Source organism: Paramisgurnus dabryanus, chromosome 3, assembly GCF_030506205.2.
Source record: "Paramisgurnus dabryanus chromosome 3, PD_genome_1.1, whole genome shotgun sequence".
Taxonomy (NCBI): Eukaryota; Metazoa; Chordata; class Actinopteri; order Cypriniformes; family Cobitidae; genus Paramisgurnus; species Paramisgurnus dabryanus.
This window is the reverse complement of record NC_133339.1, coordinates 28,657,750-28,684,253: the sequence shown is the minus strand read 5'-3', so window position 1 is coordinate 28,684,253 and position 26,504 is coordinate 28,657,750. Positions and strand designations below refer to the sequence as shown.

At 41.3% G+C, this 26,504-nt stretch overlaps 1 protein-coding gene and 1 long non-coding RNA gene across 7 annotated transcripts in view; both read left to right on the top strand.

Annotated features, from left to right (window-relative positions):
• The window catches only part of LOC135767225 (scavenger receptor cysteine-rich domain-containing protein DMBT1-like), a 140,903-nt gene that overhangs the window by 88,663 nt on the left and 25,736 nt on the right, over positions 1 to 26,504 (top strand). For 2 of the 6 annotated variants that reach the window (XM_073813976.1, XM_073813977.1), the window contains exons 4-10: positions 2,649 to 2,960; positions 3,222 to 3,524; positions 5,382 to 5,666; positions 6,221 to 6,526; positions 16,023 to 16,334; positions 18,665 to 18,967; positions 19,330 to 19,614. In XM_073813976.1, the coding sequence (XP_073670077.1) occupies positions 2,649 to 2,960; positions 3,222 to 3,524; positions 5,382 to 5,666; positions 6,221 to 6,526; positions 16,023 to 16,334; positions 18,665 to 18,967; positions 19,330 to 19,614 (2,106 nt within the window). Of the gene's footprint in view, positions 1 to 2,648; positions 2,961 to 3,221; positions 3,525 to 5,381; positions 5,667 to 6,220; positions 6,527 to 16,022; positions 16,335 to 18,664; positions 18,968 to 19,329; positions 19,615 to 19,728; positions 20,041 to 20,292; positions 21,467 to 26,504 lie in introns of those variants that run through there. The other 4 variants (XM_073813978.1, XM_073813979.1, XM_073813980.1 and 1 more) reach the window with 4 other exon arrangements.
• Positions 23,284 to 24,904, top strand: LOC135767410 (uncharacterized). The gene is made up of 3 exons (XR_010542019.1): positions 23,284 to 23,512; positions 23,615 to 23,682; positions 24,082 to 24,904. It is a non-coding gene; the product is annotated as an uncharacterized lncRNA (long non-coding RNA).

Here is a 26,504-nt window from a genome sequence, read left to right as displayed (position 1 = left end):
GAATGTTTGAAATGAGGAGCTTAGATGCAAAAGCCGCTAAACGCCACCTACATCAAAAATAAGATCTAATAATAATATCTCTCTAATTAACACTAAAAAGCTGATGAGATGTTTTATATAAGGAGACGTTTATAAACATTCTCGGGGGTGGAGGTCTGGAGTTGAGAAACACCGCTGTAGAAAATTATAGTATTTACACTTGGTTAAAAGCAGGGTATAGGTGATTTTTTCGAGAAACATTTTTGTTATGCTGGTTGAAAGTCTTTTCATAGACTGATAGCAAACAATAAAGTGATATAAACATATTTATATATAAAAATAATCTGTGGAAGGTGCAGGACCATAAAATGTTTGTCCAAATATTGTATTCTGTCTGAATTTCCTCTTCTTAGCTGGGTTACACATTTTTATGTTGTAAGGGAACCCCGTGGGTTGGTGTCAAAAACTCCATTCGCATAATCTGACATTGTCATGATCGTGGGGGCCAGGGATCGTACACCTTAATTGTCAGCCGTGGCCCCATTAATCTAATGACCGAACGTCACTTGTCCATTACCTTGCTCCCCTCCCTGACCATATTCATAGTGGCCGTACGTACGCCTCTGGGGGTGCCCTCGAGTCATGGGGGTGCCCCCCACTACCCCCGGAGACCCCCCCCGTACACGGGACCATTATTTGTCCATTTGCCCATTATTTGTGCGGATTTAATGTCCAACCCCTTCCGACACTCGGACACTCCCCCGGACATGCCCCCCAATGACACGGACCCACTATTTGTACATTTGCCCATTATTTGTGCGGGATGACCCCCCTGACCCCACCAAATCCCCCCCGACCCACCCCATGACACGGGCCCACTATTTGTACATTTGCCCATTATTCGTGTGGGATGACCCCCCTGACCTGCACGTCTCGGGGTTGTGGAGAAGAGATGACACGAACCCGGTACGAAAAATAACATTGGTTTGACGAGAAGTGTCAGTGCCGTCACACGGCCCCGTAAAGGCGCACGGCCCCGACGCGCACGTAGTATCACATTGCCGATGGCCCTGCTCAGGGGCGTCATGCACCAATTTTTTTTAAGGGGGCACAGTGTCAACAGCTCACAGAAATTTGTGCATACACAGACATCAAACAAAATATTATAGAGCTTTCAGTCTTTTCCATGGCACTTACATTTCTAACAATCTGAAAACCCCTGCTTTCATGCAAAAACCTCCAAAATAAAAGTGATGACTACTTTCATATCATATACTATTCAATCGGAATAATGACACATTTGCATCATATTCACATCTGAAACGGCATGTTTTATTAAAGTCTTAATGGCTTGTTTAATTGTGTCATTAATGCATTTTGCACAACAACTACATTATCATATAAAATTAATGTAATTTTAAATCCATAAAGTATATAAACAACGAAAATGACATAAGCTATAGCCACGTGATTGATTTTAATGTTCAATAATGATTTTAAAAAATATGTTTAGATAAAATTATTAGAGGAACGGATTTTTGCATTAAATTTTACCTCATGTGAGCATGTGAGATTCCGCGCCCGCGTGAACTTTGGCGAACTTTGGCGTTGTGCCAAGAAGATGAATCTCTGCTAATATAACGTTGAGACGGTCACATTTAAAACCATACATTTTCTACACAGAGAAGGTTAACTGCACATTACCGTACTGGGGTTTGGAAATGTTGTGAGCGTTTCTAACACGTTTTAATTCCTCAGATAGCCAAATGCAGCAGCAAGCCAGCAACTTCAGAGAGCTCGTGAGCGCGCCCAGACACTGATGACGTCTGCGACTGCGCTCTGACTGCAGCGCCAGCTGCCGCCAGAATAAAAGTAATGTAACATGATCAAAACACTATCAAAACGGCGAAAATCTCCGAAAAGTGACAAGGATGCAGCACAGAATGTATAATATTGTGCATATTAACAGATTAAAAGTCAAATAACAGATTAATGGACGCTTATTTGATTTTGAGGTTGGATGAAAAATCCATTGGCTCAAAAAAACCAAGGGGGCAGGTGCCCCCTCAGTTTGAATGGGCATGACGCCTCTGGCCCTGCTAAGGAATCCAGCAGTCTGCCCACCGAGAACCTTTCGTAACCCTACTTGCCAACCCTAACCCTAGGCGTTTTGTGATCGCACTGCGAGGCAGACGGGCCCCCGAAGCACAGACCCCTGGGACCTTCAGAAAAAAGTTGCCGTAACGGAGCTCGAATGGCAAACAACATGGTCTAGGGGTCTGGGGCATCAAGAGGATTGTGATGGGTGATTTTCAGAGCTTTTGGACAACTATGTTTTATTCTGGAGCTACGTTCCCCAGATTCGTCACCATTTTAATTGAGAAAGTGTTCTCTACATGCTTACCTGGCTAAATAAAAGTTAAATAAAAAAAATATATAATAAAGACATGAATGCTGTTGTAAGATGATTTCTGTGATTGTTTCAATATTAGAATATACCAAGTACCTAATGGAAGAGAATGGAAAAAAATATTTTTGTTAATTGAGTGAGCATTCAACATTTTGGTTTGTTCTATTTATTAAAACATTCCTCAAAATTATTTTTTACTAGTATGTCATGATGGAGTTTGACATGTTTTAAATTATAATAAAGTTGTCTTGTTTTTCAGGAGGTGATGTTAGACTGGTCAATGGCAGTAATCGCTGCTCTGGTAGAGTTGAGGTCTTTCATAATGGCAGTTGGGGAACTGTGTGTGATGACTCTTGGGGCATTAATGATGCTACTGTGGTGTGCAGACAGGTGGGATGTGGAAAAGCTCTTAGGGCCAACAGTTGGGCTTTTTTTGGTCAGGGGAGTGACAAGATCTTGCTGGATGATGTTGAATGTTCTGGAAGTGAGAGCACCATAAAACAGTGCAAACACAGGGGACTAGGATCACATAACTGTAAACACAATGAAGATGCTGGTGTTATGTGTTCAGGTATGAGAATATTCATCCATTTAATCCTAAGTGCCCACACTTTACTCAGTGGATAGCCCAATAAAACAAACAGTCTTTTTCTTTCATTTTAAAGTTTTAAATGTTTCAAGTAAAACTGTAAATAAGATTCTCACATACAGATACTTTTAAAGACTGAATAAAAAGTTGCAAAAATATACAAGAAATATGTTAACTGCATCTCATAAACCAATTAAATACATTTTAAGCTTGACACAAGTTTACATTCATCTCATGCATCAGACTTGTTAAGATTGGTCAGTGGCTCTGATTCCTGCTGTGGAAGAGTGGAGCTCCTTTCCAACGGCCGGTGGGGAACTGTGTGTGATGAGAGCTGGGACATAAGAGATGCTGATGTTGTGTGCAAACAGTTAAACTGTGGCAGAGCCATCAGCGCCCCTCACAGCGCAGCATTTGGTCAGGGAAGTGGAGTGAGTTGGACAAATAATGTTGGATGTGTTGGAAATGAGACCACCCTTTTGAAGTGCTTAGAAGATAGAGAACGTAGCTGTGGTCATAATCAAGATGCTGGTGTTGTTTGTACAGGTAAGTCAAATAATTTGGGAAAATAGAGGGACTACAGTTAGATGGCACTATTTTTGTACTCCAGTGAATATTTTTTAGAGAAAAGAACCACAGTTTTATCACAGACATACTGTAGGCCTTGGCTATGAAAGCTTTTGAACATTCAATCGCCATTACTGCTTACACTTAGTAATTTGACTTTTTTTGTTTGTTACCTTTGCCATAATTATTAACACTCTGGGGTCAACTGCGGCGTGGGTGCCGCAAACTCTTTATTTTTCAATCACTCCGCAAAGAGACTTAGATTACTCATGATTTTGGACATACAGATATGATTTATACATCATTTAAATCGTTAAAGTGTCTAGTTTTTTATGTCCACTACAAATAAAAACAGAATGTTGTGCTTTTCGCAAAATTAAGAAAATAAACATGATGCACGTTTTGTTCTCTCTCCCTCAGTGAAGTCCTTTCAGAAACGCATCAAAAAAATAAATTGTAACTTAACGAATACCTGTCATAGAAACAAAAGAAAATTTCTACAAAGTGCTTGGAATGTCTCCTTTTAAATGATGTAAGCGAGATCGAAAACAGATATTGTCATTCGGTGTAAACTGTATGAGAACGAGGAGAGGTACCGTCGTTCTCCTGTAACCTGTTTATCTGTAATGAGATGAGATCGCCGCACCCCCGCGCCATTGAAGTGAACGAGCAGAAACATCCATATGCATAGCTTGTGCCTCCTGCAGTCAATGGATTCGCAATACACAATCCAGTCTCTCCATTCCTTGTTGTTTCATTCGAGTGCACCAAACATGACATTTAAATCCTTATTTATTTGCGTATGTGTGTCAGTATCTCCAGACGCGAGTGTTTTCTGTTTGTTCTTCCGTCATACAGATGACGCGACCGGCACGCACATACACAAACACACGAGTCAGGAAATTCTACGCGCTTTTTGGTATTCTTATAAAATACGCGATTGCAAACAGTACAATCCTTATTTAGTTGCGTCTAACTTATATCTCCGCACAGCAAGTTTATTATACACAGGATCATTCACGTGTGCACACATTGTACTGCTTTCATGAGCAACACGTGAGGGAGTAATGGCGGATGTAAACAAACATTGATAATGTGTGTGTATTTACATTCTATTGAAAATTTTTGTTATAAATTCCCAAGTAAACCTCATCATGGTTTTATTAAGAGAAAGTTACATTCCTGTTGAATATTCCTACAAGGCTCATTATCTGGCTCATAATGCAACTCTTTTGTTTCTCAGCTGTCAATCACTGATTATTCAGGAGCTTTCCAGCCTCCATGCATACAGCTTTTTACCAAGCAAGAGTGTCTTAGAAATTGTACATCAATATATTGTTTTATGTGAATGAGTAGGCTGAATGATTTTCACATCATTTGAAGAAAAAACTATAGACTACTAGATCCTGTTTTAAAAAGTCTTGGGAAAACATGTTTAGAATGAGTTTTGTGGACTTATATCACTAACTTAAAATTTTGCTTTTTCAAAAACCACGCATAAACATTTTTCTCTCAAAAATACAAACGTGTACATACATGTTGATCATATAATATTTTAGCCCAGTTTGTTCTGAACACAGTGTTATTAGACTTTTGCCATTAATATGTGTTTAAGCAACTGAAAAAAGCACAAATGTCAGTACATGTCAAAACTTCCCCAGGGCCCTAAAAACCCCTTAGACCCCAGAGGGTTAAATTTAACTTAGACTTATTTCGGACTTGTGACTCAAACCTTATAGTTACTGAAATTTTGCCTTAGTATACTTCATTAGTGTGGAATTTAATGTTACAAAATTCCTGAGAGCTTCATGCTAAATAAAAACTCATATTTTGCAGGTGATCTGCAAATACCCACGCTTACCGTTGTCTCACATTCAGTTGTGTCTCCTGGAGAAAACATTCAGTTTAGATGCACAACACCTAATCCAAGATGTCGGGAAAATGCTGAATTCCACCTGTTCAGAAACAGATCATCCACAATATCCTCTCAAACAAGTGTATCTAGTGTGACTTTCAGTCTGACTGTAGACGTCTCACATCAGGATCAGTACAGCTGTGGTTACTCTTACAGGAATGACACTATCAAGTCTTCCAGGAGTAACACTATTGAAATCACTGTAGGTGAGTGTGTTCAGGCCAGCTGACAGTCTTGCCTGGGCCCGGGACAAGATAATCTTAGAGGGCCCCCTATACTTTTTACTGCTACTTTTTACTTTTACAGCGGGCCCCTCCCCCACAAATGTGACTCTCTCTTCTCTCTCATTGGTGGCTTGACTCTGTCCTTTTGCTACGGGGCAACAACCCCCTCCCGCATCACTCTCTCTGTCACCTGACTGCAGCTGGATTTATCTTGTCTCTGTCTCATCCTCTCTGACAGAGCTACCAAACTCAACTGTTTCTGTCAAAGATAACGTTTTGTGTCAGGCTTTTATACTAGAGATGCACCAATTACAATTTTCTAAACCCAGTTTTTTCCGGTTCACATACAAATATTTACTTGGTGCTGCTCAGACCAGCATGTGTACTGAATGACATCTAAGTATTGTAAGAGCAATTGGAGAACAGACTGGCTAAACTGTTTGATTTCTCAAATCACTTGCACGGTACCAATCGCGATAGCACAATGTAAGAGTTTGGCATGGATTGAATTATAATGAAGTTGTCGTGTTTTTCAGGAGGTGATGTTAGACTGGTCAATGGTGGTAATCGCTGCTCTGGTAGAGTTGAGGTCTTTCATGATGGCCGTTGGGGAACTGTGTGTGATGACTCTTGGGACATCAATGATGCTGCTGTGGTGTGCAGACAATTGGGATGTGGAAAAGCAGTTACTGCAGACAGTGGGGCTTATTTTGGCCAGGGTAGTGACCCAATCTTGCTGGATGATGTTGCATGTTCTGGAAGTGAGAGCAGCCTAATACAGTGCAAACACAATAAATCACATAACTGTAAACACAATGAAGATGCTGGTGTTATATGTTCAGGTATGAGAATACATACATTCATCCATTTAATCCCAATTTTTTGTAGCTTACTGACAACATACATTTTCTCCCCAGCACATACTATAATTGCTGATCAAATTCTTAGTAAGACCTAGTAAAAATAGCAAACAATTCTATGTTCCCTTTCAGTCGGTCACTACGACGTCACGTTGTGACCAACGAATTGGGAACTCGCTTAGAGAGACCAATCTACTTCGAGTCACTATTAAAATGCCAATGAACTTGGCATGCAGGTATTTGCATAATCTGGGGCCGCCTCGCCAGGTGAGTATATAAGCAGCAGGTACAAAATACCAAATCAGCTTTTTCGCTTCGAAAACCGGCAGTATCTGCTACTGAGAAGCTACTACTCTGCTCTTCTGGGAATGATTGCTGAAGTTGGTTGGACAAGCAGTACCACAGCAGATAAGGGTCGCAGGGCTTGTAAGCAGTCGTCCACTCTCACTGCGACTTCGTTCCAGGCCTGCGGAGAGGCGACGTCCGCACTGCATACCATGGCACTGCTGCAGGTCCACCAAGCTAAGGCTTTAAAGGATCTGCATGAGGGAGGCCACGACTCTCCTGCCTTCTCGGAGCTCTCCTTCCTTGCACCACATCTCGGCAGCGCAGGGGAACCAGTCGTCGACAGCCCATCACGCCCGCTACCCGTGGAGGTAAACGGAAGTCCAAGCGGCCCTGAGACGGGCGACCTGGTGAATGCACCGCTCCCTCCCCTGGAGGAGGGCCAGGTGGAGAATCCTTGGTTTTGTTTTGTTTCTGTTCCACCGGCTTCTTAGCCGGCACCCACAAAACCACAAAAAGAGTGCATTCCTCTTCCTTCTCCAGGTCTCCTGAGGATCGAGAGAGCAGTGACCGGGAACACACCAGCTCACCCTCCTCCTCTGTCGCCAGCGGGTGTTTTTCTGAGTTTTTTCTGAGTCTGGACACTTCGTCTCGGAGGCCAGACGACATCGCACCCTTCAGCGGTCTCAGGTCAGTGTCACACCACACACTGTAGATGTGTGTGCTGCCTCACCATGGTGAAAGCGTCCGATGCACATGTACTGCATGCAGAAGTCGATGTCCTGCTGGCGAAGGACGCGATAGAGCCGGTCCCTCCAACCGAGATGATGTCAGGGTTTTACATAGTACCCATAAAAGGCGACCGATCTTGGATTTACATGTACTGAATCGGACTCTCCAAAGGAGATTATTCAGGATGATAACGCCTAAACACATATTTCAATGTTTTTGCCCCCAAGATTGGTTTGCAGCCATAGACCTGAAAGACGTATACTTTCATGTGTCCATTCTCCCTCGCCACAGACCGTTTCTCCGCTTTGCATTCAAGGGGAGGGCATATCAGTACAAAGTTTTACCATTCGGGCTGTTTCTCTCTCCCCCGTATATTCACGAAAGTAGTGGAAGCGGTGTTAAAACCCCTGAGAGAGAGCGTTGTGCTCATTCTGGCTTATCTCGGCGATTGGCTTATAATAGCTCAATCTCGGCAGACGCTGTGCGAACACAGAGACTTAATGCTTCGGCATCTCGCTCATTTGGGTCTTCGGGTCCACTGGGAAAAGAGCAAACTTTGCCCTGTGCAGAGGATCTCTTTTCACAGAATGGAACTGGACTCTATTGATTTATCGGCACGTCTAACAGAAGCGCGTGTCCAGTCAATCCTGACTTGCCTCAATAAGTTTTGAGGCAAGAGCGCGGTCCCGCTGAAACAATTTCAGAAGCTCCTGGGGCATATGGCTGCAGCAGCGGCTTTGACACCGCTCGGGCTGCTCCATATGAGACTGGTTCAGGGTTGGCTTCACGAGCGAGTCCTGAAGAGAGCGTGGCGCACCAGCATACACCGTGTAACTATTACACCTGCGTGTCCTCTCACTTTCACCTTGTGGTCAGACCCAGCGTTTTTGAGGGCAGGTGTGCCCCTTAGACAGGTCTCCTGGCATGCTGTAGTACACACAGATGCCTCCAACACAGGGTGGGGAGCCACGTATGACGGGCTTGCAGTCTCGGGGGTGTGGACAGCACCCCAACTGCACTGGCATATCAACTGCCGCGAGCTGTGAGCTGTATATCTGGAACTCGTGCGTCTCATCTCCGAGCTGGGAGGAAAAGATGTATTAGTTTGCACCGACATTTTGCAACCGACTGTTGCTTATGTCACGGAGTGACTTTATAGGGCGGAAATAAAGTGATGGAGATTGGTTCCGCCCGGACCGAAATCTCCAAACCCCAGTCACTTCCTGCTTCTCCATGGCAACACAAATCTGGGCTTTACGAGCAACAGGTGTGGAGATGAGTGTGGCAACCTGTGATTGGACAATGTGATGAAGATGAGACACATAAATAGATCCTTAGAAACACAGGAAGAGGCGGTTGATTTCGGGGCGAGCTCCTTTCCGCCAAGGGCGGATCAAAACACACCCACCTTTTGAAGAGTCTGAAGGCTCCGTTGATCCAGCGATCGCTGGGAAGCGAGCGGAAAGAGTGCGGGGCCGAAGGAGGCGAAAGGAAGGAGTTGTAGTTGTTTTGTTAAAGGAGCACCACGGAAAAAGTGCAGTTTATTCGAGCCGACCTGGTGAAAGGAAGTAGAGCGTGGGAGCGAGTGCAGCGTCGAAGAGACAGAGGATTTACGAGTGACTGGGTGAAGGAGGATATAGGAAAACAGGAATTGGCTGAGTATTTACTTTATGCAACCAGGATGTGTGTGCTCAAGCATTTAAATTGAATGATCCGTGCTAAGTGTGTGCAATAGGAATACTCACCGGAAGTGTCGCTGGGAGAGGAGTTCTGGCAGCAGGAACACGCAGGAAGGAGGATTTCAACAGGCCAACAGAAATAGAAAGACACAGAGAGGAGAGTGTTAGCATCTGTTTGTGAGTACCATTGTATAACTTGTGGAAGTCATATCTGATGGGCGTGTGAATCACGGGGCGAATATTCTGAGTCTAGTTGTCGTAGGAAGACGGCCCCACTGTGAAAGAGTGTTGTGGGAGAGCCAGAAACCCGCAGAACAAAGGAAGGAGCGGGGGAGCCAGTACGGCGACGATTGCATTTCTATCTGCATCGAAGATGGCGCCCAGTAAATCCCAGGACGAATTCTAGTCAGTTGTTGGTTGGTGACCCTAAATCACTGAAGTGTGTGGAGTGCAGTGGGTATGTCCATGTCCTTGTCGTGAGTGTGCACACGTGAAGAGGTTTGCAGTGCTGTGCTTGTGTTGTCAGTGACCACCTCTAAGCTGAAGGAGTTTTGGGAGAGCGAGTGGATGTTGTATTCTGTGAAGCAACATCTAAATTACATGCCCTATCTGACCCCCCTGCTAAGGACAATCTGAATCGGAGCTCAGTATCGACACCCCGGGCTGACTTTGGGAAGAACCTCCTGGCCTCAGAGAGGCGGTGGAGAGAACGGCAAGGCAAGTAAGACCTTTTGTGAGTGAAGTGAAAGCTGTCTGTAAGAAGGAAAGTTGACTGTGGAAAGAAGATATTAGCAGTGTGAGTAACTACGTCTGTTGTGTAGCCCTTCAAAGTTCACCCCTGTCTAGATCTCTGATCCCTTCAGAGCTGGAGGAGAGGAGAGGGAAGCGTTCGGCCCACCGCAGCAGTCCCCGGCTTCGCCGGTTACATTGGAGCCTCTGAGTAGGCCAACCTTAGGATACTTACCACCGCTAAAGCTCTGTAACTTCCTTTCTACTTCCCGTTATAGCTAAGAACTATCTGCCAGTGTTACACGTCGACCCTGTAAGAGTAAAGCCCCAGCCACCAGCGAGAGTACTTCCCTCCTGTCATAGCTAAGAGCTATCTGCCAGTATTACACATCGTCCCTGTGAGAGTAAAGCCCCAGTCACCAGCGAAAGTACCTACCTCCCGTTATAGCTAATAGCTGTCTGCTAGTGTTACACGTCGTCCCTGGGAAAGTAAAGTCCTAGTCACCAGCGAAAGTACTTACCTCTTGTTATAGCTGAGAGCTGCCTGCTTGTAATACACGTTGCCTAAGTGAGATTAAAAACCCCAGTCACCGCTGAAAATACTTACCTTGTGTGGATATTTCAGAGCCATCAAGCAGTGTCACACAGCGCCCCAAGGAGAGAAACGCCTCAGTCATCCGAAATACTTACCTTGTGTTGATAATTCAGAGCCAACAAACAGTGTCACGCAGCGCCCCAGCGAATGTCAACTCCACCCCAAACGGTTTTGCTGATTTGGAAACGTTTCGGCAGAGCGCAAATAGATCTGTTTGCATCTCCAGACACAACCCATTGTCACCTGTTTTATTCACTAACCGAGGGCAACCTCGGCGTGGATGCGCTGGCACACAGCTGGCCGCGGGGTGCGCGCAAATACACATTTCCCCCAGTGAGCCTTATCGCACAGACTCTGTGCAAAGTCAGGGAGGACGGAGAGAAACTTTTACTGGTTGCTCCTTATTGGCCCACCAGGAACTGGTTTCCCGAACTCATGCTCCTCGCGACAGCCCCTCCCTGGCGGCTTCCCCTGAGGAAGGACCTTCTTTCTCAAGGAGAGGGCACATTATGGCACCCACGCTGCAGCGCTGCGCTAAAACCATTGCTGCAGCAAGAGCGCCGTCTACCAGACACGCTTACGTGCTAAAATGGAACCTGTTCGTCGACTGGTGTTCCCCAGTCGACGAATGCCCCACTAAATCGACGAAAGCACGACACTCGTATCTTCAGTATCGGTTGGACAGTAGGCTGTCACCCTCCACCAGGAGTGGGGAACCCTGGGTCCTGGAGGGCCACTGTCCTGCAAAGTTTAGTTCCAACCCTAACCAAACACACCTGAATTTCATTTCCAAGTAATTCTGAAGACTATTCTGAAGATTTTTCAGGTGTGTTTGATTAGGGTTGGAACTAAACTCTGCAGGACAATGGCCCTCTAGGACCAGGGTTCCCCACCCCTGCCCTCCACCATTAAAGTTGATAATGCTGCGATATCCGCTCACTGAACCCTTCACGCCCTCCCTCTATTCCTCCTTGGGACCTGTCCATGGTGCTGAAAGTCCTGCAGGCTGCCCCTTTCGAGCCGCTGCAGTCTGTGAGTCTGAAATTTCTCACAATGAAAACTCTGACCCTGCTCGCGCTGGCTTCGCTTAAGAGGGTAGGGGACCTTAATGCATTCTCAGGCCATGTTTACATTAGAGCATTTGCGTTTTAAAACGGCATTTTAAAATGAAAACGATCCTCGTTTATACTGGCATTTAAAAAAGAATCTTCATCCACACTATACACCACCATAAACCCATGAAACATGACCAATCATGTAACGGGGCATGCGCATAAAAGTGTAAAATAACTTATTACTCTAATAATAGCTTACCTTTGGGCGTTTACGCAGCCTAGGGGTGTGCGATATTGACAAAAAGTCATACCTGGGTCCTTTGCTGGCAACTATAACAGACACTATTTTTGAACCTATAAAAATGTGTTTGGGAAAGTCTTATACTGTTCTATCTCCCCCCTACAACATATTAATATGATTAATAGGTTAATTTTGATTTTATAACTAAACATAAAGGTCTTTATGATTTAAAAAGAAAGCATTCAAGTGAACAGTACTAACAGTAGCGAACTTGAAGCAAAAATAAATTTTAGCAAATGCAAACTTCAATCAAACATAGTAAGAGGTGAAGTATTGCTTTAGCCTACCAGAAATGCTTATTGCATTAATTTTTAAAACTGTGCGAGGTCCGTGCACGTCCTCCGCTAGCAACACAGAATAGCTAAAAGCGCAAGCGCCTAAACGAGCATTATATATTAATGACGTTGAGTTTATTGTTTTTATTAATTTATATTCACAAAACTTATCAACAAAACATCGATAAAAATTACGAGACAAATTATCTGAAACGAAATTCATTTTAAAGTAGCAAACAAAACTTAAATTAAACTCGGAAATAATGTCTGACCCATTACAATTCTCCCTTCATATTGGCCTTTACAATGCCCTATATGGCGTTTAAAATTACAGTCTATCTTTCGTAAGCTAACTAAATTTAAACAAAACATAAACACATTAAACCCAACAATACTCAAACATTAATATAAAACAGACATTATCTATAAGGATACATGTTAAAACAATCCGATAGCGTTTATAATAGCTGGTTGGTAGATGTTTACTATTTTTGGCAAAACCTCCGTTGCAAACCAACATTTACATGAATAAAATAATTTTTACTTTGAAAATGATGCGTTGTCAGGTTAACATCAGCTGTTCGTTTACATAAGACTCCGTCTTAGTTCATTTACACTCAGAGCAACGTCTGAGTTCTCAAACTAAAACAGGGTCTTCAACGTTTGCGAACGAATTCGTTTATGAGGGTCAAAAACGGTGATGTAGTGTAGATGAAAGGCGTAAACGTAGCAAAAGTAACGCGTTTTAAAGGATAAACGCATTAATGTAAACATAGCCTCAGTCGACGAGTTCTGCTTTTAGTTTGGACCTGCTGTCTCTAGTGTAACATAACATTGAGACCCAGGCCAGGCTACATGCCCAAAGTTCCCACCACTCCTTTCAGAGATCAGGTGGTGAGCTTGCAAGCGCTGCCCCCGGAGGAGGCAGACCCAACCATGGCATTGTTATGCCCGTACGCACGCTGCGCCTCTACGTGGATCGAACACAAAGCCTTAGGACCTCAGATCAGCTCTTTGTCTGTTACGGTGGTCAGCAGAGAGGGAAAGCTGTCACCAAGCAGAGGATGTCTCATTGAATTGTAGACACTATTTCCCTTGGTTATAAACTGCAGGGAACCCCATGTCCATTTAATTTGAGAGCACACTCCACTAGAAGTGTTGCCTCATCGTGGGCACTTGCTCGTGGTTCCTCACTGACAGACATCTACAGAGCTGCTGGTTGGGTGACACCTAATACATTCATTAGATTTTACAGTGTTCGTATCGAGCCGGTCTCCTCTTGTGTTGTCGCCTCATCTGGGGGCACAATGAGCACCGGCTCGCATGTCGGCTGGCAGCCTCCGACTGATGCTACACTGTAGTACCAGTATGGAAGGCCACATGAGTCAAAGATGCTTAAATGTTTGATTTGACCCTCCTCCGCTGCCTTGGCAGCTGATGTCGCGGAGCATCAGCTGTCAGTGTCATGGATTTGGACGTGGATGAACCCAAGTGCTGACACGTATTTCAGAAAACAGGAATTTATTAAATAACAGAAACAAAAACCCACAAGGAGGCAAACAAACAGAACAAACTCTAATTAACACAGAACTACACTAAACATAATATATTATATTACAAAACACTAAACTTTAACTAGAACACACTACATTTAACTTGAACTGGAACACACTGGAAACAACGACTGGCATGAAACAGCGTAGTAACACAAACGAACCCGTGCTGGACGACAAACACAAGGACTCTTAAATAGGGACAAAATAATTACATACACCTGAAAAGAATCACAAGTAAGGGATCGGGGAAAAAGTGACGAGACCCGGGAATGCATGGTCAGAATAAACCAATACTTAAACCACGCATCTCCCACATAGAACATTGTACTGTCAGAACCCTGGCATGCTGACTAGATCTAAATACAAACAAGGATCTGGCAGGATCCTGACAGTCAGCTAGCCTGGTCCAACCAGACTCTCGTACATTCATTTCATTTGTACAGAGAGTCTGGCCACGCTCCATTGCAAAGCGTTTCTTCCGTTAAGGAGGGTCCATTGTTGAAGTTTAAAACTATTGGATCTGCCCAGAGTCACTCAGGATCTGTCAAAGCCAATCGCTAACGTGTGGTCGTGACGTATATCATGCACCGAAACCGTCCGGAAACAACAAGTAAGAATAATCAGACAAACAAAACTTAGCAAACCTGGTTCTTGCTCCGGCTTTAACTTCTGTATATTCGGCAGTTTTGCAACAACGGACCGAATAGTTTTTCTCACGTCTTTCTCCTCTGCCATTACTGAACTACAACTCAAACTGACGCACGACCTCAACGTCATCGTTCTTAGCCACCCCCATCTGTTCGCTGATTGGTCCTGCAGATTTTTGCAGGAGAAAACGAAACTCTATAGAGAAATCCCAGACCTACTGCTGAAGCTAAATTAAAATTAAGCGGAAGCACATAGGAGGGCGGAGCCAGGCTAACAGTCGGCCTCTCACTAGCTGCATCCTCGTGAACCTACGTGTTAGGCTTGGGCCTCCACATTGCGTCCCCTACGTGGGGTTCCTTTGTGAGTATTTTCCTTGGGTTTAATCCTACCAGCCCACGTTTCCCTCCAGCAGAGCCCGCTCTGCTCCATAGTTATTACTGTCTATTACATCAACCATGGCTGACTATCGACCACCGTAAACCCTGCCCGGGGGGTGGCTTCCCCAGCGTTCCTACTCCGCTCCAGTAGGTCGCTTCCCAGTCGCTGTCACTATTATGGTAAAGGAACAGGTAGTGACTGGCCTTCTGCCTTAAGACCAAATTATCTGTCTCCTTAGTGGATTCAGAGGGCTTTATGCAGACACTGGAAGAGTCAGCTCCAGTGGCGCTTTGGTAGGGATTCCCAATTCGTCGGTCACAACGTGACGTCTTAGTGACCGACTGAAAGGGAACGTCTCGGTTACGTATCTAACCCTCGTTCCCAAATGCAAAAGCCGCTAAACGCCACCTACATCAAAAATGAGATCATGATATTTTCCAAATGCTCTGGGCATGTGTTATATGTTCATCAAAGACTTTTGCTTCAAAACCATTTTATCCTGGCCTCTGGTCATTGAAAAATACAGATTTGTTGGCATAATTCATTAAGAGCCTGATAAAAAAATTCTCATGTACAAGAAAACATGTCAGATGCACTTAGTTAATTAACACTAAAAAGCTGATGAGATGTTTTATATAAGGAGACGTTCAAAACATTCTTGGGTGGTGGAGGTCTGTAGTTGAGAAACACTGCTATAGAAAATTATAGCATTTACACTTGGTTAAAAGCAGGATATAGCTGATTTTTTTCGAGAAACATTTTTGTTATGCTGGTTGAAAATCTTTTCATAGACTGATAGCAAACAATAAAGTGATATAAACATACTTATATATAAAAATAATCTGTGGAAGGTGCAGGACCATAAAATGTTTGTCTAAATATTGTATTCTGTCTGAATGTCCTCTTTTAAGCTGGGTTATGCTTTTTTATGTTGTAAATTGATAGGAGCAAGGCTTCTTAACTGTGAAATTAGAAGGGGTGTGATATGTAAACAGCGAAATTTCAGTTGGTACACTTGTTAATATCTGATCATAATGGTATTGGCGGTATATAAATGTTTAATGTATCAGACATCCACATTAACGAGCTGCAAATCAGAATGAAATCTAGAATTGGCTTTTTATTCAGAAATAAAGCTTCTTTTACTTATGCTGCCAAACATACACTAGTAAAATGACTGTCCTACCAATACTAGATTTTGGCGATGTCATTTATAGAACTGCCTCTACCTCTCTTGTTTTTCAGGAGGTGATGTTAGACTGGCCAATGGTAAAAATCACTGCTCTGGTAGAGTGGAGGTCTTTCATGATGGCAGTTGGGGAACTGTGTGTGATGACTCTTGGGACATTAATGATGCTGCTGTGGTGTGCAGACAGGTGGGATGTGGAAAAGCTCTTAGTGCCAACAGTGGGGCTTTTTTTGCTCAAGGGAGTAACCCAATCTGGCTGGATGATGTTGAATGTTCTGGAAGTGAGAGCAGCATAAAACAGTGCAAACACAATGGACTAGGATCACATAACTGTGGCCACAGTAATGATGCTGGTGTTATGTGTTCAGGTATGAGAATATTCATCCACACTGTAAAAAATCCAATTAATGAAATGTTGGAAGGGCAAAAATATATAAGTTGAACCAATTTTCTTGTTTGGGCTTAGTTGAGTAGACATATTATTTTAAGTCTAGATAAATCTGTGTTTAAAACATTAAGTGAATGGTTATTTCCAAATTCAGTCAACATTCAGAATGGCTATGTTGACTGAACTAATTAAGACAAATCTGGTCAATATGTGGACTTATGACAGCTATGTTTCCTGACAACAAAATGCTCATAATATTACTGTTATTTGGTAACAAAATGTAATTTTAAGAGTTGTTCAGGCGTGAATGTATGTGCTTTAAGTTTAAATATGCGGTCGGTTAATATAGATAGCGTCTATTTAAAAATGTGCTCGGACACTTTCGGACGGAGAGGAGCTCCAGATGAGCTCCAGAAAATCACAGACACTTAAGCGCTCACACCCCGCCCAGCGCAGCCTCGCCTCGGCAAGCCCATCAGAAATCGACTGCTGGCTCTGATATCTCTGTGGCGTTTAAACATGCGATTTAATTCATTTTAATTTCTTATACTTAATAATAAAAGGTTTACCGGTATGTTTTAAATCATATTTTAGGATTGCACTTAAATGATATCGCTGTTGAATGATATTTCATATCTTTCACATTTGTTATAACTGGGCTGCGTACTGCCTGCGAATTTGAACTTCAGAGCTGAAGGTGCGAGTGGAGAAATAGTCCCAATATCATAACAATCTTAAAACTTCTAAATATACCCGTGTGTGTACCCGTGTGCGTGCGTGCTCGCGCGTGTACATGTATGTATGTATGTATGTATGCGCGTGCGTCTGTGTATTTTGAATTTAAAATGTTTTAACTCGGAAGGATCTGGATCACAGGTCATTTCATCTGAGATCAATCCGCACGCAACAGCTGGAATCACTTACTGATTCACACAAGGAAGGACACAAGTCAGCCGTTTCCTCAAGTTCACGTCAGGTAAGTGTTTGTAATTAAATGTTAATTTTAGAATATATTAATTGACAAAGACGCAAATACTCGACGTTTTTCTAATTATATTTTTGTAAAGATATATTAGAAGTGTGTTATGTTATGTGACCGAAGTAAAGTGGAGCTATTTTAGTTAAGATAAAAAGCCTGGATAACGTTATAGGGTTGGTTTACCGGACAGAGTTTAGAACTCGGTCTTTATTATAATTGGGACATTTTTACAAACAAACCTTATATAATACAATACTGGCGTGCATTTTGAGATGAAACAATAGCACTCATATGTTAAGAGATGTCAGTAAGTTATTTTAGTCAGTGAAAAGCCCTGTCCGATAAAACCGCCCAATAGTGTTTAATTATGTGTGATGTCTGAGGGAAATTTGGCCTAACATTAACGTTATTTAGGGAACAAAGTCTTTCACCGTCAAACTTTATTATATTAAACATGTTATTTATGTGTGTGTGTGTGTGTTTATATTCCTCTGTTTATCAAACCAGATCGGGGTTGATGTGAGAGGCAGACCCGAGACATAGCGAGACAGTCTCCGCTTGGACTGGCTGAGGAAAGTCTCCTAAATGGCCCTGGAGATGTTCTGACTGACTTTGGAGGCTTTTTGGACTGTTTTATGCCCTCTATTTAAAGAAGACTTAATTCTGTATGTTCAGTCTGTATGATAAGTGAATAAGTGAATAAAAAGCTTTTGTTTTTATGTGACTGAAGTTAATTATTTTGTTTACAACACCAGCATAAATTATTTGATAAATAATTTAAAAATGTTATTAAAAAAATCCCAAATAATAAATATTAATTGAAGTAACACATAAAACATTGAGTGAATACTTAAATTTTAATTGACAGAGTCTTTGCTGTAAGTTTTTAAAGATTCAACTGATTAAAACATTTTAGTTGAATGAACTATAAAGCTAATTGAGCCAACATACTTTTTTATATTTGAGCCAAATTTGGGCCAACTAAAAAACATCAATCCAGGTAACACTTTGGTGACAGAAATTGAGTGAACGTAAAATTTCTGTGGAACTAGTTACTAAAAAATTATTCATTGAGCTAACAATTTATTTTTTACAGTGCATTTAATAGTAAGTGCCCACACTTTACTCAGTGGATAGCCCAATAAAACAAACAGTCTTTTCTTTCATTTTAAAGTTTTAAATGTTTCAATAAGATTCTCAGATCCAGATACTTTTAAAGACTGAATAAAAAGAAATATAAGAAATATACAAGAAATATGTTAACTGCATCTCTTAAACCATTCAAATACATTTTAAGCTTGACACAAGTTTTCTTTCATCTCATACATCAGACTTGTTAAGATTGGTTAATGGCTCTGATTCCTGCTGTGGAAGAGTGGAGCTCCTTTCCAACGGCTGGTGGGGAACTGTGTGTGATGAGAGCTGGGACATAAGAGATGCTGATGTTGTGTGCAAACAGTTAAACTGTGGCAGAGCCATCAGCGCCCCTCACAGCGCAGCATTTGGTCAGGGAAGTGAAACGAGATGGAAAAATAATTTTGGATGTGTTGGAAATGAGAGCAGCCTTATGAAGTGCTTAGAAGACAGAGAACGTAGCTGTGGTCATAATCAAGATGCTGGTGTTGTTTGTACAGGTAAGTCAAATAATTTGGGAAAATAGAGGGACTACAGTTAGATGGCACTATTTTTGTACTCCAGTGAATATTTATCAGAGAAAAGAACAGTTTTACCACAGACATAGGCCTTGGCTATGAAAGCTTTTGAACATTCAATCGCCATTACTGCTTACACTTAGTAATTTTTCTGTTTGTTACCTTAGCCATAATTATTAAATTTAACTTAAACTTATTTTGGGCTCATGACTCAAATCTTATAGTTACTGAAATTTTGCCTCTGTGTCAACATTGTCTTGCCCTAGTATACTTCATCAGTGTGGAATCTAAATGTTACAAAATTTCTGAGAACTTTTCATGCTAAAAAAACTCATATTTTGCAGGTGATCTGCAGATGCCCACGCTTACCATTATCTCTCATTCAGTTGTGTCTCCTGGAGAAAACATTCAGTTCAGCTGCACAACACCTAATCCAAGATGTCGGGAAAATGCTAAATTCCACCTGTTCAGAAACAGATCATCCACAATATCCTCTGAAACAAGTGTATCTAGTGTGACTTTCAGTCTGACTGTAGACGTCTCAAATCAGGATCAGTACAGCTGTGGTTACTCTTACAGGAATGACATCATCAAGTCTTCCAGGAGTAACACTATTGAAATCACTGTAGGTGAGTGTGTTTACAATGAATTTTCCGCTTTTCTGCATTCCTGCACTTGTCACAGCCACTTGTATATCATATATTAGTATAAGATTGTCAACATGTGTTTTTTCTGTTTTCTAGTGAGCCTGCAGAAGCCCAATATTTCTCTTAGTGGATTGTTTGACTTTGGTCCTCAGGGTTCAGTGATCGCCAGAGGTCACAGCTTCACTATTACTTGTTCATCTGAATCTCAGTATTCTGGAGGCTTCTTCTCTCTGTTCAGTGGATCAAACATCATCAGTAGTCAACCAGCTGTCAATCACTCAGCCGTCTTCATCTTTCCTGAGGCAGATAATTCACATGAGGGAAACTACAGTTGTGTTTATAAAGTGAATGTGTCTTCACGAACCTTCAATTCAGATGCGTCTGACCTGCTGATCATCACTATCAGAGGTGAGTTATAGATGTTTGAACATTGTGTACTAACCAGGCTTGAAGCTTGAGCTCTCCTGTAAACACATAACATCTAAACCAAGATTTTAAGTGTTTTGGCTGTGATATTGTTTCTGTGAGCTGCATCTTTTCATGTGAACAGGCAAATTTCTTTCACTTGGTAACGTGTTGCATTGTGCCTGATAAAGTGCTGGTAAGCACAAGATAAACTGTTGGTAATGAAAGAATAACTTGAAAAAATCTCTCTTTCAGCCTCTCTGCTTCCTGTCATTGGTGCTGTTGTGTCAGCTGTACTTCTCATCTTCTCTGCTCTTGTTATCGTCTTCATTGTGAAGAGAAGACAAAAGCAGAACAATGAGGAGATTCATAAAAAGTGCTTCTTTGAGAAAGGTGATATTGTGTTGCATTTGTTACCAGCCTCAGACCTAGGGGATAACTGAGCTGGCAGCAAAGGACACACAGGCAGTGAAGCACTGTGTATCTGTGAAATAATAAAGAGACAGACAAAATGAGTGTCGTTCCCTTGGTGCATCAGTTTACTTCTGAGATCATCAAACTTTAGTAACTGTAAACATCTCTTGAGTTACATACAAAAATAACTTCATCTGCACATAACTGATATATGACTCACACATGTACACAAGTTATATGGATACATAAACACCTGTATTCCCTAACCTGTTTCACAATAAAGGCAATATATGATTTATACATATTATGTATAAAGAAGAGTGGGTACAGAAAATAATAATAAAGATTCACATAAATGTCACTCTTGTCACTCACATAACTAGAAATATGACAAATGTGTCACTTAAACACACAGAATGCATAAACCAATAATACATCTAAAACCCTAACACCATTTTACATACACCACTTTACCCTTATTGACTTGTATCACTTATTAAGCACGTGCACAAAAGCACTCAAAATGGCGAATGAATTGTTAATGCAACAGATAAACTTAACTACTCAAGTAAAACACAAAAATAACAGGCAACCTTGGATTAGCAATGCACTCAAACATTACAACAATGCTGTATAACTTAATACTTTTAAATGCATTTACAGTACTAAACAATAAATTGTTTGCATTTGTGACCCTCTAGTTAATTCAATTCGTATAAAACACATTAGAACATGAAAAAGTTACTCAAAACACTTTACAAATACGTTCTTAAACCATATAAAAAAAATCATATAAACAATCAGAGGAATGTTTAAAGTGCATATTATTTTACCTGTTAAATAATGGTGGATCATGGAGCAACTCAAAAGTTCCTGGAAGTTACTGTCAGCTCCACAAAGTTACAGCAGAACAGACCGACAATGATACGTTTTTAAGTGGTAAGACGTTTTATAATATTTTTTTAATATTATCAGCGGATAAGAATCAGATTAACTTGTGCGTGGAAGTGTTCTAGAGGATTATTGCTTATTAAATTAGTAGATTTAAGGGATATTAAGTTTAGGATGGATAAAATTAGCATCCCACAATGAACCATGAGCAGCATATAATAAGAAATTTCGTTCTATTAATGCCTTGCGTCTTAATCCGTTGTTGTGTAATTACAGATAAACAATATTAAACACAAGATGGATGAATATAGTTGATGCGTTTAAACTTTGTGTATATTTAAGCATAAATGAATAAGTGTTCTAGACTTTATGATTCTGTAGACTATTACCTGTCTGTATCATTCTTTAGCTGAATTGATTTTTGGATTGATGACAAAGAAGTTGAAGGGCCTGAGTCAGACTAAAAAAACTAAGTTAATTTTCTTTTAAATGGGCAAGCAAATGGACAAATAGTATAAGCACATGGTGAATCATTATTCCAAAACAGTATAATACTAAGTTACTTCATGTTATAGGCCTGATCATGCTAACCATTTTTACTACTTACATTTTATGCTTCTAGTAACCTACCATGATAGCAGTGGGTGCTGTTTGGTGGAGGAGCAGTGATGCCACATGACTATGTGATGGATGCAGATCTGTGGCGGGTTGCATAAACATAGCCGTGAAGTTAAGACTGCGTCTTAAAGGAATTCTTCAGACAATTTAAATTTGAATATATTATTAAATTGGGTCACCTATGTAGGAAAGTGTGAAGTTATTTTAGAAATTGGTGCCTTCTAGGCAGAGAAAAGCCAGAAAATGTGTTTTTTGGCTGATGTGGATGAAAAACACAAAATCCCAGAATGCATTGCTTCGCTGCTCTACCAGGCCACTTCCTAGTCACGCCTACCGGTTCGAGACGGCAGGAGGGAGGGAGATTCAACTCGGCTAAATACAACTTTTACAGACACCAGTAAACGTCTCTGCGACGATTTAGTTGATATATTATTATAAATACTACCGTTTCCACATCGAAATGGTGATAAGTTGCGTTGTACCGGGATGTTCGACCAAAACCGGGAAAGGACAAGCATTAAGTTTTCATCATTTGCCGCAGTGTAAACAATGGCTGCGGGCTATCAACCACCCAAAGTTTTGAGAAGACACCGATGCGGTAAAATTGAAAAACCTGAACGTTTGCAGTCTCCATTTCAAGCATGAAGACATCGAACCGGAATGAAGCGAAACACGCAGAAGGACACTGCAATTTCGTCCATATTTACCTTCACAGACGCGACGAACAGCCGGGGCCATCTGGTATCAAACGCATTCGTCTACGTTAGAGGTAAGACTCTTGCTAATACTTGTTTCTGATCACACAGTAGCCTTTACATAGTGATACAGTTGTAAGCAGTAAAGTTAGCAAAGTAACGTTAGATAGACAATGACATATAAGTTGGCTGTTCTCAAAATAAAACAACTGTTAGCTACCGAGCTACTTCTAGAGTTACGTAAGCACAAAAGCCTGTTAAAAGTTATTCGATGGTTGAGATTACTGCAGATACATTTGCGAGATGTACATTATTAATTAAATAATATTTATGCTTGCTACACGTAAATACCATTGCATTTTATCTGTAAAATATAGTAATATGCTATTTATCATTGCATATTACTGTATTGCATATCATTTTTATAGCTTTAGTTACTTTGCATATTCATATTCAGACTTTATTGATCCGGAGGTGAAATTCAAAAACTACCTGCAAAGTCAAACTTCCGCTGTTATTTTGGTGAAAGTTATGCAAAAGTATTGTTCTGCATTTACTCACAGGTTTCCAGAAGAAGATGCAGAAGAAGGGGGAAAAAAGAACAATGAAATTCTCCTTGCATGGACCAAGTCAGTGTTTGTTTGTAATGTGGGAGACTTTACATTGGTTTGCAAGGTTCAAAGTTACTAATTGTATTATCTTTTATAGGTCTGTCGTAAATCATATGTGGTTTTCCTGTGCAACCAGTAAGGGGGACATGAAGAAGGATTCTGTGGCATTTCAAGACCTGTCATCGCTGGTCCTTGACAAAAGGCTTCTGAGAGACATGGAAAAGATGGCCCTGTTCAAACATACTGGTGAGAAGTTGCGCTTGTACACTTGATTGTTTTTCCAAATCCTAATGATCATGTTTTAATTTGTTATATCCCTTCTTTCTGTCTCTATATAATTGCACACAGGGCCGCTGGAAGTCTTTCACAGCGCACTTTTGAAATACCTCCCCAATGAAGGTTCCTGCACTACAATGGTACCACACTGCCCATAGCTGTACATATCTTATCTATATGGTTCTTGCTGAATATGAATATTTATTGTGTATTTCTTATAATATATTCTGTTTATACACTGCATAAATCAATATTATTTGTACTACTATTAGGTTACTGCTACTACATCGCACATACATACATGCTTCATATTACATATCTATATTTATTCTGCCCTTACAAGGTAACAGCTAATAAACTGCGCACATTTATATTTTGTTTATATTACTCTAACCATCTTCTGTAAACAAACAGCACTACTGTCTACACTGCACTATATTTTTTGCAGTTCTGTTTGGACACAAATTACACTTTGTTTTTTTTGTACTCTGCATAATGACAGTAAGGTTGAATCTAATCTAATTTCCTACCCTTTACAGGAGAAGCACGGTTCAACCAAATGTTCTGCAAGAGATCCAAGCAGTGGGTCTTGAAGAAAATCTTCATACCACACAGTTTGTAGACCAACTCATCCAGAAGGCCATTGACCAGACTCAATCCAAACATTGTGTTCAAAGTGCCAACCTCCTCACTTGCCCTGCCACAGCCTGCGCTGCCACCCAACATTAGCCTGACTACGTCAGACTTCGTACTTCCGCTAAATTTCATTACGCTACTGTACTCAGTCTGAGATGCCTCCCATTCAAACTGTTTTCCTCCGGCATTGAGGCGACCGTCAAATCAACGAACAGAGGGCGGGCTGAGAGCTGTGACGTAGACGCTAAGCGGCAGCGCCGAATGTACGGTTGGATAGTTTTTACCTAGCTCTGGTCCGATTTACTTTACATAATCTGCAAAATCGTTCACAGCCATGTTAACTCCGGTATTTCGCTCGATGGCTTTGTTTTCACATCATACGTGTATTTTACAGCAGAAATTCGATGCGGCTGAGACGGCGCATAACGCACATCATAACCAAACGTTATGTGATTGGCTTACGTCTAGACCAATGATTTTAAACTTCAGACAAGCCCCTCCCACTAGAAGGAAAACGATTGTCAATTATGCTCAGCCAGACTCTGTCTATGAAGCGAAGCAAAATAGCAGAGGATGATATTACCAGGCTAACCAACATTGCACCAGTGCCTAAACCATCAAAGGAGGCTGCCACGACTTTTTTCAAAAGTCACTTCTGAGACTGACACTTTCTAATAATAATAATAATCACCTCTTCCCTTAGTCCTATTGCTGTGTCTAATCAGATTCTGCCACCACTCTTTATATTATTATATACTGTGTGTATATATATACACAATGTTTTTGTATATATTTTTTGCTTTGTTTTTATTTTGTGCAGGACATTTTTAGATGTAAATTATGTCCTTGTTTATTTTAATGTGTGCTTTTCACTGGTGGCACAATATTTTTCCATTGTGAATAATAAAAAAATAAATTTCTTCATCTAACCCTGTCTTTTGTACACCAAATGTATACATTATAGACTTGTGGAGGCAAAATGATTACTGTTACTGTGATTTAGCTGTCATTACTTACTTTACAAAATCATTTGGGTAAAAAATAAAGCCAAATATTATGTTTGTTACACAATTTAGACTTAAACTTAAAAAAAGTGCAAGAATGCTTTCCTCAAATTGCAGTCACTCTAATGTAGCAACAATAAGGACTATAACACGGACCACAATCAATTTGAGTTTTAACTTAGATAAAAAATATAAACAATTCACACTTATAGCTCATCCAGAGCTTCATCCGTTTCTTTATAGCCGCTATATTATCCGTGAGGAGCTGGATATCTACGTCTGATGTCCTGAACAACGAACACAGGCAGGTAAAACAAGTCGATGTCCTTTCTCCAGTCTTTCGCCTAGCAAAACTCATTCCAAGAAATGACGATAGGATGTAAGTCGATATTGTCTAAAAACAGTAAGCACGATGTTAGCAATGCAAGCTATTTTCACATACAATAGGCTAACAATGGTGTAAATATAATAACCATAGCTCAGCTGACGGACGTGAAAAACAAAATACTCACTTTATACCCATGCCTCCGTTTCTCCTTGCGTTCTTCAAGAAGAAAAATGCCATCGCTGAAATTCGCGACAGCAATATGATTCTCTTTTGGTGTCCATAGGCGCACAGCGAGAGCACCTACACCACCAGACCGGCCCCACCTCGGCTACAGCAGCTGCGGTGGCAGCCTCTTGTTCCTCGATCATTCGTTACTGTTCCTCGTTGTATTGCGGCTCGTACAGGTAACCACGACCATCAGATTCGAGCAACGGGTCATCCTGAGCAACAAAATCCCCTTCTGCCATCCGTTTTCAAAACTACACTCTGCCGTCGTGGTTGGTTTACTCTGCTTTCTCCACAAAGCAAGATCCAGGCTAGCTTAGCTTAGCGAAGATTAAAGATGGCTGACTCTCGTTTTGATTCGGGCTTTTTCGAATGGACTCGCAGTCCAACCCCTATGGGCGGGGAGAAAACATGCGGAAGTAGCTCCTAATACTGGCTGTAGTCTTTGCCTCTGGCCAAAATCTCCTCCGATGACTCAAAAATCATAATTTTGCGTCATCAGAGGACTTTTTTGCACAACCAGAATACAGATATCTCTCCTCTCACGGGGACATGAGGTAGGGAAACACGGTCATTCAGAAATACTGCCAGGTTTCTACTGATACAAAGCTGAATGCTAAATTAGTGAAGTATTCCTTTAAGAATGAGTCTGACTAACTAGCAATTAGTAAGAGCTAATCAGTCTTATTATTTGGATTTAAATTAGACCAATCTACCTTTCTATGTAACATACTTTAACAGTTATGATCAGTCTTGGAGAAAAATATTC